This window comes from Genypterus blacodes, unplaced genomic scaffold (genome assembly GCF_046128005.1).
Source record: "Genypterus blacodes isolate CSIRO-AG114 ecotype Tasmania unplaced genomic scaffold, CSIRO-AGI_Gbla_v1 ptg000058l_1, whole genome shotgun sequence".
In the NCBI taxonomy this organism is placed as follows: Eukaryota; Metazoa; Chordata; class Actinopteri; order Ophidiiformes; family Ophidiidae; genus Genypterus; species Genypterus blacodes.
Genome location: NW_027466870.1, coordinates 7,775,748 through 7,790,928, shown reverse-complemented (window position 1 = coordinate 7,790,928; position 15,181 = coordinate 7,775,748). Strand labels below are relative to the sequence as shown.

The window sequence follows — 15,181 nt, the reverse complement described above, 5'->3', positions numbered from 1 at the left end:
TTTCTGCTACGCTCTCTATGGCTGGACACTGAACAGGTTCACTCCTCTGAGGGCCGCCTGGTGTAGAGAAACATGCAAAATGATGTCAATAGCACAATGTTTCGATGATAAAATAACATACTTAGGGTCAAATTGGATTGAAAAACACTTTAAACAAACAAATGATTGGGCAAACGACTTTATATTGATGTATATTGACATGTAAAATGAAGTGAGAAGATGGTAGGATTTTCGTGAAATGAACGGATGAATTTGATTACGCAGTTGTCATTGATGGTGGTAAAAGTTGTGTGTGTGCATGTGTGTGTGTGTGTGTGTGTGTGTGTGTGTGTGTGTGTGTGCATGTGGACACAGACTTCTGCATAACATGTATTGTGTCCTGATTGAGTTCACATGCTTGAGCTATAAGTCTAATCATCAAACACAGATTATGTTGTCTAAAAACAATACATCATTCTTCAGATATAAAAAAGTAAACCTGCTGTATCAGAGTCTCTCTTGGTCTCATTTGCATTTAAAGACTAATCAGCTGATGAGGACGCAGCTCAGCTGGGCGGCCACCATTTTGGCGACAAAGGCTAATGTGATTTAAAAATGAAAATTTTAATGTATTTTTTGGTGACCAGACACATTATTCATCATTTTGTGAATATGCCCTTGCATGATAGCGCGGCTCCCTAAAATAACAAGACAGCAAACGCTCAGTGGCTCACTCGTTAGCTAAGATATAATTAATAATATTTATGTATTTATAAAAGCAAATAGAAGCCAGAGACTCCAGCTAGCAGCTCTCCAGTCCAGATACATGACGGGAGTTTGTTTTCCACCCAATGACACGGCATTTATTCGTCTCCAACTGCGCATTCATACATCATTTAAATGCGTTTTTCATTCTAAATGTGAGTAAATGAATGTCAGTTTGTGTCTTTAAGAGGCAGGCGGCTGTAATGAAGTCGTTCCGCCTGTATTTATGTGTCAGGGGTCCGCTGGAGAGCTCTTCAATGGCCGCACCCTATGCCCATCTCCTCCCTGGAGACTCAGCACACTAAGTAAATAAAGGCTGCTTCGTTTAAATTGCAGCACCGGCGAGATATTGGAGGAAACATGAAATGAAACCTACCTCCGCTGTACCGGGAGCGTCTCGTTCCTCTGTTGTCTTTTATTTTCCGTCTACTTCCACCGCCTCTTCCAGCTCTGACGCTGCAAGGCTCCTTGTCTCCTCTCAGGCTCGACCCGAGGCAGGACCCTGGACCCACCCACCCCCCTCTTTCCCTGCCAGTGGGAGCCCAGGAAGGTGGCTGGCTGGCCGGTTGATGTCTGCTTGGGAGCGCCGGTCGCTGTTCCACACCGTAAAGCGGTCAAAATGGCTCTGTTTGTTGCTGAGGATGCTGAGCTCCACTGAGCCGGTGACATCACCACCGAGGGAGGTAACAGCATCAATGCAGCAGAGGGAGGAGAGGGGAGAGAGGGGAGAGGGGGAGGGTGGAGCGAGATTAGTGTCCCTCTGCCTTCACCTCACACAAATTATCCCTACAATCCGATTGAAATCAGCACATCGAAGGGATCAAATCATGATTCAGGTGGGTTGAGCCTGTCTAGATTCTTACGATGCGTTTGATTTCGCATGACAGTGGAGGAATAAGAGCAGATGTGTTCTGGATGAAGGTTTAGTAGGTCAAAGTAGGGACATCAAGCTGAGAGGAGACACAAAGCATGTCTGTGCTCCATGCTGCCGGTGACTGAAGCAGACAATACAGCATCCAGACTAACTTTGTTGGAGCAAGGGCTGCTCACAGAAAACTGAATTATATGCAGCATGACGGGGGTATTGTTTTAATTTCATATGTAATATAAGCCTCGTGCTCCATTTGTCACATGTTGTGGTTTATTGACTTGGTATAGGCAGATATTAGAATGCAAACTGTGTGACATAGTTCATGTGCCATACACCCCTGTACTGAGTCAGCTGTACGTGGATTGCATTTTAAAATGGACTTAAATGGACAAAAACAAAATATAACATGAATACAAGAAATTGTTATTATAATTTGATAGCACAAACATTATGTGGAAGAGAATTGCTGAATGGCTTTCATGTAAATAAAGAATCTAAAACAGTATGGCTTCATTTTTGGACACTGGTGGAGTGTGTGCTTGTGTGTGTGTGTGTGTGTGTGTGTGTGTGTGAGACCACACCCTGGCAGCATGAAACACAACAGTACAAAACATTTCAGACAACGTTAAACATCCCATATGTTTGCACAGACAGACAGGATCTATAGAAACACTGTAGAGAAAATGATCATATTTCAACAACAACTATAAATCTCACCTCTAAGTTACCAATGAATGAAGGCTATAACATAAATACATATGTACGGATATACAGCATAACTGTTTATAGTTTAGGGAATATGCATTTTGAAATATTACACCGGAAATTGCATTCATAATTAGGATGATAAAGTGGTTAATGTTATGTTAATCGTTAGAATATTATGATCAGGATGATAAAATAAGCATTATATGAAGATCAGAGTTAATCCTTTGTGGAGAACCATACGTAAAAGCAGTCTGACAGTGTTTCCTTGAATAATCATTTACATCACCACATAATGGTTTTTCTATTTAGTCTGTGGCATTTCTCCCATGGTGGAGATATTCATGTGTCATTGAGCTGATTGCAGAAAGGAGTGGAGAGGTGTGTCCTTCACACACACTAATGGAGTTCACAACCATAGAACTTGTTGCTTGTTGCTTAAGCTTATTTCCTTTTTTAATCCAATACAAATGCGTCTGTGTGTTACCGTAGCAGCAGCTTCTTGATGATATATGAATGCTTTTATGCAGACCTGCCAATCAAGTGCTTCTACGTTTTTTCGCATGTGCTTCATCTTGACTTTCTGTGTGTACCTCTGTACACTTGTTAAATGTGAAGAGGCGTTTGTTACCATGTTCAGATGAAGATAAAATGCAGGCTTTTGTGGAGGCCGTTCCACATAATGTTTAGTGGCAATAAAGGGTAGTGAACAGGAACTCTTTATCTGGTGGCAGGACACTTTGGTTGCTCAGGTTTCAGCCTGACTGAAACACAATGCAATTGTGTTTTGTGACCTTGCTCTTTAGCTTCTACCCAGACCCGCCACTGTTAGGTACAATCTCTCTCTCTCTCTCTCTAATTGCACAGCTTTTCTCTCACATGTTTGCTTGCTTTATGAAATCTCTCTGGCCCTTACCCTTCTTCTTCCCCTTCTATCAACATTAGTTGCTTTATTTTATACAAAACCATTAAGACGGAAGTATAATCTGTGCCGAGCAATAAAATATACATTGGACATAAAGATAGGATCTGACACAAGACAGAAAATAAAATAATAGTAAATCACAACAGCTAAAACGAATGATGTCACCTGCAATTCATGAATCACCAGGGAGTACACACACATGTGAGGTATCTACACACACACTTTGATTACCTGTGTAGTTGTAAAAGCAGTGTCTTTAGATTATTTAGGCCTGACAGTGTCTAACACAGGGAGAGAGAGACGAGAAGCTATAGCATTGTTCTGCCAAAGCTCCCAGCTCCTTTCTGCCACGTCTAAATTCATTGATACAGGAGCCTGAATAATTCATTGGCGGAGTGAGCTGTTGCCCTGAGCCTAGTGTGACAGACATGTTTCCTTAAAGAGAAACACTTGATGTGTGTCTAAGGCTGAAACTTAAAAGGTAGGACAGGACGTTTTTCCAATAGTAATTCATCAGTCCATTTTGTTTTTTAAGACTGAAACAAGTAGGACATGTCATGTTAGATCTCCATCTTAGAGAAATGAACAGGTGAGGATATGCAGGGTCAGGGTTTGGTGCAGGAGCGACTGTGGGCTCACTTAGTTGGACATTTAGTCAAAACATATTTTACCCTCTACCTCATTTGAAATAATGAATATCTTAATAATAATACAGTGATCTCTATATTAGAATGGATTTCTGTTTCCATGACTCCAAACTTTCAGCCTGGAATGACAAAGATACTGAATTTGACTTGATTTATGTTTCATCCTTACATTTTCTCAGTGGAATTGGAGACGTATCAGATGAGGATTATACTGTAAACACTCCTTTTGGTTGCCGTCGTTTGGTTTTGTTGTGTCTTAGTGTTTGTCCCTTCTTGAAATGTGGACCTGCTCAACATTTCCCTGCTGTTTGCTGCCCTCCCCTTCATCCTCTCTGGTTTAACAAGCTCCTCTGGGAGTCTGAGATCTACTGAGCAACTGCAGAAGCTTTCCTCCTCAACCCAACCATTACACCCTGACCATTCTCAACCAATACTCATTAGAATAGCCTTGTTGAAATATTAAATACTGTACGGTCATTTACATCCAATTAATTTCTGTGTGTGCAGTTGGATTTTAAACACAGAACTTACATGGAAAGATGAAGTCAACACTTGCTAATCCTTTGAGCTATTCAATAAAGGGTGTTGCCTCAGCTCCAGAAGCTGCCAGGATCTGATCAGGGTCCCATTTCCCAAAAGCATCTTAAAGCCAAGAAGATCCTAGACCCATTGTAAATCTATTGTCTTCAATTATCTGAGCTTTAATGTGCTTTGGGGAAATAAGTGCCAGATATGCGGCGTAGAAGCAGAACCATGAGAGCCTGTAGCACTAATGATCACCCAGTAAAGACAGACAATGAGCTCAGATAAAGCGTGAGTAAGAGAATACGGGTAGGTACGGAGGTTTGCCCTGCTGACTTCATAAAAATGGGTGATTCATCAGATCACATCCCCTTAAACTGAAGCTACTGTGGTGACGCTGCTACTGAGGTTTGTTTGCTGCTCACACTGGTCAACATGCTCCCCCTGGTGGAAAGAAAACTCAACTGACAGAATGGACAAAAAAACAAATAGGGGCGAAGAATAATGCCAATATAGGTCTGGATCAATGAGAACGCTTTATTAGAGTTCAGCAGCACAGGAGGATGATTCTTACATGGAGCCTCAAGGTTTAAAACTGCAAACGGATTTGGTAAAGCAGATAGTGTCGGGGTGACATCACTGATAATTCAATGTTACACACTTTAGCCACTTTGTACAGCGATCATCTCAACATTTACCACACACACACATCAACATCACAAAGGCTGCCTGGCTTACTTAGAGTGAGCGGAACAAACCTATATGTACACAATCTTGAACTACCTGATAAAACAGAGTAAAGATCAAAGGTCATTAAGATGCTCGCCTCTGGCTTATATTGCTTGTGTGACCATACGTCAGAGTGCTCATTGTTAAAAGCCAATATCATGCTGACTCACTGGCTCCCTCATCCAAACTGCAGCACAACAAGCTAATCAATGAGCCACACTGAGACCTATGAGAGCAAAACCAGATGCCTCCAACTGGCAGCTGGAACTGGATTGCGTTGCTTTGCCTACGGGCACAGACAGGATGGAGGAGGACTATGAGGAAGACCACCCGGATACAGCAGGGAGCCGCAGCCAGGAGGTGGTCAAGTGGCAGACGACACAGGAGAGGTCCAGGGTCCAGGTTGATGGACAGCTTTGTACTATTTATCTGCTCATACTGTATGTCAATATGCTTGTAGGCTACTTGGTTAATTATTGATTCATTAGTCTACTGTACAGATGGGAGGTGGCATGAAAACAAGTAGGATTTGATTCTTCACACTTGACAGGTTTTTCTGTGTTATCTATGCTGTGCTATTGTTTATAATTACAAAAAGTGATATATAATCTCTCTCTCTCTCTCTGGATCATTTTGCAAACAGGCAGGCTGCAGATGTGATTGATGATGGATGATCCGGACTACACAGGGAAGATAACGGCTGGACACAAGAAGACTGCATGCATGCATCATTTGCAGATAGTACTTATACTTATCTGAGTCACACCTGTAACATTTGCATGCGTTTCCAGACTTTCTGCATCTCTTTTTCTTTGGTTACCTGCGCTGATGTCGCGTCTTTGTTCCCTCTTTGTCTTCATCCTGGAGGATTCATCCATCCTCGTCGCCAATTTTGTTTTGAATCAAAGTACAGAAGCAACGGACAGAGAACCTTTTTACGATACTTTAATGTCAACCAACTTTCTTGTAATCAACACTTCTCTCCTCACCTGTCATCTTCTTCTTCGAAAATGTATCATCTGTCTCCGAGGTAACACAGTGCCACCTATAGGCCGGGAATAGCTTAGCTTTCAGAACACAACAACGTCCATATCTTCCTGAAATGTGCTGTAGCTTTGACGTCATTGCCTGTAGTCCGAATGGCGTCAATGTTGTGGCTTGTGTGTTGAATGCCGTCACGTTGTAGTGTGGAGTCCTCCTCCTCTCTCTGGTCCAGGGACTGTCACACTACATCAACACTGGGAGATGTGACTTTTGGTGAATCCAGTGGAGACCTTCAGCAGGTTTACAGACTGAAGCTCCTCCATGTGTGATGTGATTGTGCAGTGTTACAGCGGGGAAGGGTCCGGATGGCCGGGCTGCGACCTGCACTCCTACTGACGTCTGTGCTCCAGAAGGTTCAACCGTGACGTTGACCTGAATCGGCGCACGCTCGTCCACATTCAAAGTAAAGAAGGATGGAGCGTTGGTGGAGTTATGTTGTTGTGTTTTCAAATTAACAATATCAAGGAAAGTTAGTTTGTCTGGTCGTGTGTGTGACAAACACTGTTTTAAAAGCTTCTCCAGGAGGCGAAGAGGAGTCCACGGCAGGTTTGAAGGTTGTACACACACACCAACATGGCCTCAAGGACACACACACACATACATACATAGAATGCCTTTATTGTCATTGTATGAGCAGTACAACAAAATGAAAATGTGTTTTGTTTAGTTTTGCCACTTTGGCAGGCTCACATGAAATCATGTAATGGAAACACTGGGAAACTTATGAATCATCAAGTCCAGTCACTCTGTTTCAGTCCAATCAATCAATTCATCTTTAGATTTTCTTTTTCAAGAAAATCAATTTTTTTTTCAGGGTTAATACTAAAATGCACATCTTATGTTAAATTCACAAAATAAGTTGTCTTGGTTGAGCATTTGTTTTCTCTTATGCAAATTAAAGCTGAAATGAGTTCTAATTAATATTGATATGCATCATTGATATGGCTACACTATCAAAACAGGAAGCCAGACATTTGTAGCACCTTTCAATGATAACATTACAGTATTTATATATATATGTGTGTATTTATACATACACACACACACACACACGTCTATGTATGTACATTTGATTTGAGCTTAGAGCCTCTTACACCCTGCCATGCCATGCATAGTGACAGGTCAATGCTTAATGTTCTGGAATATAAAATGCATGATTATATCGTCGTGGGTGATTTCCCAGATATGTTACATGTAGGAGGTCCAACCCAACACGCAATGGAGTTCATTATTATTGTTGTTACTCAACGTCCAGTAGATTTGAACTGAGATGTTACAATTTATTGGATGTTTGATGATATTAATCCACCTGTGATTATGAGTGGTCCCATAATATCACAACATCATTGGCAATGAGAGAAGTGGCTGAATAATAAAGCATGGATTGACCCAATCACTCCTAATCTGCAAGAACCTGCATTTACAAATTCTATTTCATTCAAGACACTTAAATGTCTTCTGCATGAAAGTGAAACTGCTTTAATTGTATCGTCATGTTAAGTGAAAAAGCCAAAACAATATAGCACTGTGCATGATTAATAACACTAGAACTGCCTTTAAAGAGATTGGCACAAAGAAAATCATCCAAATACACAAGTAGGAAAACTGGTTTAACATTGTTATCCATAATGTCTGGTGATGGGAAACACTAAAGTATACTTGTTTGCCATTTGCTGCTATTAACTTCATCTGTGTGCTCAGTATGTGGATACTTCTGGAACACGTTTAGTCTAGCGTAAGGAGGACATATTCTGCTTTCTCCTAACATTTACAGTGTAATATAGTAGTATGTGTTGAATACTGTTCATTCATCCAGTGAGACAAACCCGTAGCTCCCTAGCTCCCCAGAACACTTTCATAACATGCAATGTGAAATTAGAAAGGGTGTGGACTTGAACATGAGTCACAAATGTGCAGACTTCATAACTTCCCACACTCACAAAAAAACACCAAAAAAAAATACAGTTAATAAGTCTGGAGTGAATTTGATTTTCATTCATTTCAGATTCACAGTCAATCAAGTGGCATGCGATATCACACTGGAGTAAATGGTTCTGACTTCTTGCCTGCAGGGTTCTTATTAGTTGTCAGAGTATATCAGCAGGCAGAGGGAGACAGACGGGTGATTTGCCTTAATGAAGTCGGAGCTTGACTTGGGACTTCACACGTCCTCAAAGTATGAGGCCAGGGAGCAAATGTTTGGCTCGCGTGCAGCGTGGACAAATTAGATGTGACTTAGCATTACAAAGGTGTCAAAAATCTAAATAAGAAAATGGAAATCTGTGTAATATGTCCCATTTTAAGAGAAAATAAATGATCGGAGCAGAGGGAAAGAGTAAGTCTGACTCGACGTCTCCAAATGTCTCATTTTCATGTATCTTATTCAAAACACACACACACGTGCACCCAATGTGTAAAAATGTGACAGAAGTGAAACATTGGAGCTTTTTCAATCCCGTCTGGATGCAGAAACAGCTGTAATCATGAGGTTTCACAGGCTTTGGTAAAACATCCAGACGACTTGTATACACAGCCAACTTGCTAACTAACAATAATAAATTGTGTAAGAAGAGTTATGGGAAGGATAGATTCTTGGAAGATGTATTATTTACTGTGCGATGCTGGTAGTGTCCCCTGCAAAGATACACTAAACATGTCCCGGATCTACAGTACTGGATGCACAGAGATGAAACAGATATGGACATTCTCATCTGACTATGGGTAACCAGATCCTCTCAGACTCTTCCTTTAAGGCTGAAAAACATTGGGAACCGTTCACTACAATGTGGTACAGATATTGTGAATGGCTTTGGACTTGTGTGTTAAAAAGCCATGCTTTCACCAGGAGCACAGCTGGAGTCACTGCAGCTTCCTGTCCTGGTCCAGCTTCCTGTCCTGGGGTCACTGGGGAACCACTTCCTTCAGCGACGCCAGGGCTGAATGGATCCGAACATGAAGCCTGTTCTCAAAGTCGTAGCCTGTAAAATCGTCCTAAAGTGTTGGAAAGAAAGAGAGAACATCATCAAGATTTAGTTTGAATCAGCGACTTTGATTAGATATTCATAACAAACATATCTAAGAGGAGGAATATGATATTATACCTTTGCTTGAAGTAATAATGACCGCCCCTTTCCCACTGTCTGGAATGCAAAACAACAAATAAGACGATCAGTAAACATTTCATGTCATATGAGCATTAGTAATGTCAATATGCTTGTTGTCTTTCACACAGACCTCTGGTTTTGCGAGGAGTATACATCCCAGCTCATAGACGGAGTACGGCTGCACGTAGGAATTGATCTGACGTCCGTACTCGTCTCTAGCAGCCAGCTGAAACGACTAGATCACAGAGTAACGGGTCAGGAGGAGAACTCCACCTGAGTATTTTTAGCCTCCACAAATGGCATTGTTGGTCATTTCAGTGTAATCTGATACCTGAATAGCGTCTCTCATATTTCCATGACATTTATGAATGGAACCAAGCAGGAGATGTTTCAGGCCTCGGCACAGAGCATCGTCTAAACTCTGCAACACTGTGAAGACAAAACAAGTCAGGATCACATACATACGGCGTGAAATCTATCTGCAACACCCTGCACCCACTGAGAGAGGCACAATAGGGATCTGTAGGTTGCACTCACCCTGACCCATTATCTGAAGTTTAGAGGAGGAGCAGTTTTGGAGCGCTTTCCACAAATACAGCACCTCAATTACACCCAGGATGCACAGCTCTCGGGTGGGGGTGATCTTTCTCAATCGCTCAGCCTGCAGACAGCAATCAGACAAGAGACATGCGTGTTGCCTCAGACGATTACAGCGACTTTCATGAATACAAAGGGACAGAATCTTCACTTTGACGCACCCTTTTGACAGCAAACTGCTCTATCTGGTTGTTTTTCCTCTTGAACAGCTTCTGCACATCTTTGAAAACACCCGTGGCACCATCCAGGTCACCTGCAGCACCCTGACACACTAAAAAAAAAAGATAAATAGGACAATCCAGAGTACACAGCAGAGGCAGACCTGCATTGTAAACTTTTGTCAGAATGCGACAGAAGGCTCACCTCCAGTTAAGTAGGCATAGTAGCACTGCGACCAGCGAGACTCATTTTTCAGCCTCTCAAAGGCCCTGTAGGCGTCGTCAAAGTTCATCTCGATCATGCTACACCACCCTGAGACACACACATATGACAACCTGAGTAATGTGAATCCTTCATGGTGAACATACATCATCATCCTCATAAGCACAAACACATACCGATCTCATAGAGACACACATGCTGGATCTCTCTCTGATCTGACGCAAGCTCTAATGCATCATGGAAACAGACCAGAGCACTGTTGATATGGCACTGGGGACAGAGGAGAGAGAGAGAGCACACACCAACATGTTAGACACACACACATACCCAACATGCATGTTCTGAATTAGAGGGTTAGATAAGTAGGTCAGATGTTTGGTGATGAGCAGTCTAACATCTCGTCCACCCACCTCCAGCCTCTGAACTCGGCCCTTGAAGAACATGAAGAGAGAAGAGTTTGGGTAAACCACAGACTTTCTCTGCAGGATGGCTTTGGCCTCCAGCAGCCCTGCCTGTGTGTCGGAGCCGTCCAGAGCAAAGAAAGGCAGCACGACTGTGTGGTACCACAGGAGGGCCAACCTGGGGAATACACAGATTGGTCAATCAATCAGAATCTGAATTAAATTTAAAAATCTTTATGAAAGGTAAATACAAAGCCAGTTTGTAGTCTGGATTGTTTCTCTAACTGTCTCTCTTTCTGGCTTTATCTCAATACCTCACGAGACATTAAACCTCTTGGGCTTACTCACGTCGCCAGTGGGGCCTTCATGTCTTTACTCTCGCTTGCGTACATGAGGGAGGACAGACCCTGGAGACGGTCACCAGGGAAACCCAACAAGTTGATAATCTTGAGCAGGTGCGGTGGGACCATGGAGATGCACAGGTGGAAGAGACCATAACCAAAGCTAACGGAGCCCTTCAGACGGTCCAGCGCCTCGGCCGTGATGCCGTGGTCCACCGGTGCGTTGTGGTTGGCGTTGTCCGCTGAGAGCGCCTCGTGTTGGCCGGAGGTTGTCTGCTGACAAGCCTCCTGCAGGTGGCTGATGTCACTGTGGCACTTATTGTACATTTTCCATGCCTTACGAAGGATCCAGCCTCCTTTGATATATGCTGTTAGCCAAGACAACAAGCACAATCACTTCAATGAGATTTTGATGAACGATGCAAGTTAATGTTGAACACAAGCAGATGCTGATAATGGGATTTAATTATGGATTCATTTTCAGTTTTTTTGGCAAATTAGACTAATTAACTGTCTCAGCAGTAAAGTCAGTACAGCAAACATTATGTAGTCATTAACATAGTGCAGTGGGTCGGCAGAAAGTACAGAGGAAATTAATGTACTCTGCCATTTTGTAGCAACAGGAAATGATGTATGCTTAATTATATAATTTTACCATTGAAAATTCATTACAGAGTCAAAACCGGGTTAGAATTAGTTTGTAATATACGTATATAAATATTAGAAGTCTGTTATGGAATTGGGGTAAAGCTAGAATGTTGTTGTTGCAAAGTCTACATGTGCAACAACAAAATCAACACATTATCCTGCTGTAATATTAAAAACAGGATAATACTCTAGACTTCATTAATACTCTAATATAAAGGTTTATTTATTATTTAAGGTTCACCGGTACAATCAAATGCAACCCAGTACTGTGGCTCTATACTTCACAAATATATAAATACTCTAAAGTCATTTTTGAATCTGTAGTTAGGGATTATTGTTTTATTCCTGAGAGGGGGACATTAAAGTTTACGTTAAAGTAGGCGTTCACATTGTTTGGCTTGTGGATGAAGCCTGATCACCTGAGAGTTCTTGCTTGACAAAGGAGAGCACAGCGAGATACACCTGACAGTCGGCCACGATAATCTGTCTCTGCAGGCGATCCATGATCACCACACCTGACCTCTGGGAGTCCATCTATCAAACACACACACACACACACACACACACACACACACACACACAGAGATATTAACACAGCCTGAAGCTAGTTTCCCCAATCTCTGGCTGCCAAATGATGCTGGAGTTTCCTTCATATTCCTGGAATACATTGCGGCTAAATGGACCACACAAGCCTCATTAAGATCCGTGATTGATTTTACGGAAGTACTAATCGGATCTGAGTGTGGGTTTGGCATGATCTCACTGATGAGCTCAACATTGTTATCAGACTATTACAGCAGATACACACAGCGACGAGGGAATGCTGATTCCTTCTATTGTAATTGAGTTCTTATTCTTTAACAGAACAATTTGTAGTAGTATTCATTCTGTTATTATATCTCTGAGAGAACCTATAGCCTCTACATGGTGATGTCATTTCACGTTATATAATCCGTATGTGGCTTTATCGTAACGTAAAGACTGATCTGAACGTATCTTGTTGCCTCTTCTTCACATTCTCCATACAGTACTGACGTGTGTTTGCACTCACACTCTTCTTAATCTTGTTCCTGATTGTCTCTATGACTCCCACACTGTCACTCTCACACAGTTTCTCAGTGGTCTTCAGGTCGTCACAGGCAGTCTGCATCTTCTCCTCCTCAAATGTCATCATGGCATTCTGCAACGCAACGTATCAACAATGCATTTACAGCGGCATGCGTCGCAGTGGAATACGCCACCAGTGTGTGACTGTGAGTCGTCGGATGTCTGCTTTCAAAAAGAGAAATTGTGCTAAAATAAAAGTATGAGTGTTATATAACAACAACAAATTGCAGGCTTGGATAAAAGCTCTCTCAGTGAAACTAGATGGAAGGATTCAATGACATCTGTAGAATTGTGCGTGTGTGTGTGTATGTGTCATCCAGGGTAAATGGAAACCTGCTACCTCCTACGTAATCAGCAGGTCTGTTGTTGAAACTGATTAAAGCCACCTCACATTTCCTTGTTTCAGATTACAATGTAAGCCTGTGAAGCAAAGACATCCTCTCCATGTGTGTGTGTGTGTATGTGTGTGCAGCATGTGACTGTCATCCTGCATGCATGAATGTCTGTCGCTGATGGTCAAGATCTCACCTCCCCCACCCCCCACTGCCTCCAAGGCAATTATGCATCTGGGGACAGAAGATGACATCATCCACGGCTTCACGGTGCAGCAGAGTGCTGACAGAGTGACAGAGTCCGGGTGGAAAATCTCTCTGTTTCGCCCATCAGGACCCATAACACATTACAGTAATGTGTTTCTCTCAAAAGAACAATGGGGTTCTTTGAGGAAGTTGCATCCATTATGCTAATGTGTGGAAATGCAAGGAAGCGCTCGACACCAACAGTGACAGGGCTGCATCCAGCTGAACACATTGGGTTATTTCAGGTCTGGATGTGATGTGATGTTCCCCACTCTACTCGCTCATGGTACATCCACGTGATGGGATGTCTTTGCCTAGTAACATGACTCAATAATGACTTAAAGCTGTACAGCATGCCTTCTATTTACATGTTACACTCTGTCGTGTGCAGGGTAGCTTCTTCTTCTTGCTTTTGTCTTAAACATCCATAAAAACCCTTAGATATCACAAAAAGGATCATAACAGTCCTGATGAATGTTCCTTTTCATAGGAATTGTGACTGTGTGGGTTGGACCTACAGCACATCCATGCATGTTATTGAGTAAGGCTGATCTATCATATTGAATGCTCTCTTCAATGTTTCTAATATTTGACCCATCTGAGAGGAAACTCACCAGAAAACTGACAAAACTGGCCCCAAAGCTCATCAGTGGACTCTGGGTCCTGGAAGAGAGGAAACACAACACAGTCCAGCTTTCAAGAGTCCAGAAATAAACTCAGGAACATCAATGCAGTAACAATAACAAGAAAAACATGCTCTCCCTGCAGATGTTGACACCTGTCTGTGTCTGCATCCACAAACACTTAAGCATCTGTCAGTCATTTCCTTCGGGATAATAAACTTTCATCTTGTCTTATCTGTCATATTTAGAAACCCCAAACTACTGGGATGTGAATCCTTTAAAATAATAAACATCCGCCCAAAAATCTGTTTGATGTGGTTAAGATCTGGTGGCTGTGAATGCCGGGGCAGAAGGCAAATCATCATCATCACCATCATCATCATCCTTTACACACAGGTCAAACCAGCCAGTGACCGCTCATCCTCCTCATCCTCCTCATCCTCCATCAGCATAGTAGATTCATGTTTCACCACAGGATGAAGGAGCTCAAGCAGCTGATCTCTTTATAGCTGAGCCACATCATCACAGCAGTAAAACGCTCCACACAGCAGAACACACACTTCCTCTTCCTCATGATCATGACTATCATCCCTCATATTTCATATTTATATTACCTGTATCGTCTGAAAAGCTCGTCGCTCTCCTTGAATCCGTTGTTGAGCAGCATGTTGATGCCCTGCAGAGCCATCTCGGCATCATCTATGTGCTCTGCCTTCTCCTCTACCTGCTGCTGCTGCTCCGGACCCGCCATTGTTGATGCAGCAGCTTATTGGCTGCTTGATGGAGAGCAAAAGAGGGGAATCGCGTTTCGTCTCTAACACGAATCCGCATTGGGTTCTGCTCCGACTGAATGGAGAAGAAGCAGAAACGCGCGGAGGAAAGGCCGTTGCCGTTACCGCAGGCTGCAGGCTGCAGACGTGCGCGCCCACCGGGACAGGACACCGGATGTCCAGACGGCCTCGATCGGGCTGCAGATCACCGATTTGCAGCAATCATTGGAGGAGTCAACGTCCACGGGAGACTTCACACGCACGCCATCATCATCATCATAATCAGATCAGCTGTTCATCCGTTGAGTTTTGCCCGCGCTCCTCTTCATCTGTGCAGCCTTGGGCTGGTTACATAAGGAGAAGGCAGGATGCTGCTGCGGCCGCTGCTGCTCCGCCGGTCGGTCGGTCGGTCCCACGTTACGTGCTAGTCTAACGGCCTGGCGT

At 42.9% G+C, this 15,181-nt stretch overlaps 1 protein-coding gene across 1 annotated transcript; it reads right to left on the bottom strand.

Moving 5' to 3' along the window:
- Positions 1-9,026: 9,026 nt before the first annotated feature.
- On the bottom strand, positions 9,027-14,772 carry LOC143003025 (tetratricopeptide repeat protein 39C-like). Its single transcript, XM_076153489.1, has 14 exons — positions 14,582-14,772; positions 13,959-14,007; positions 12,711-12,839; positions 12,079-12,193; positions 11,019-11,379; positions 10,680-10,848; positions 10,446-10,539; positions 10,252-10,359; positions 10,050-10,159; positions 9,829-9,952; positions 9,623-9,720; positions 9,422-9,526; positions 9,289-9,327; positions 9,027-9,178 (listed from the first exon to the last, which is right to left on the bottom strand). Exons 1-14 carry the CDS (start codon positions 14,716-14,718, stop codon positions 9,089-9,091), a joined length of 1,728 nt encoding a protein of 575 aa, XP_076009604.1. The 5' UTR covers positions 14,719-14,772; the 3' UTR covers positions 9,027-9,088.
- Positions 14,773-15,181: the final 409 nt, after the last annotated feature.

Excerpts from the sequence above, each read along its gene's own strand:
- LOC143003025 (XM_076153489.1), bottom strand. The coding sequence starts at position 14,718 with ATGGCGGGTCCGGAGCAGCAGCAGCAGGTAGAGGAGAAGGCAGAGCAC. Across the intron at positions 11,380-12,078 it reads TGTCAAGCAAGAACTCTCAG|CATATATCAAAGGAGGCTGG; the intron begins GTGATCAGGCTT and ends CTTGGCTAACAG. Across the intron at positions 10,849-11,018 it reads ATGAAGGCCCCACTGGCGAC|GTTGGCCCTCCTGTGGTACC; the intron begins GTGAGTAAGCCC and ends TGTATTCCCCAG.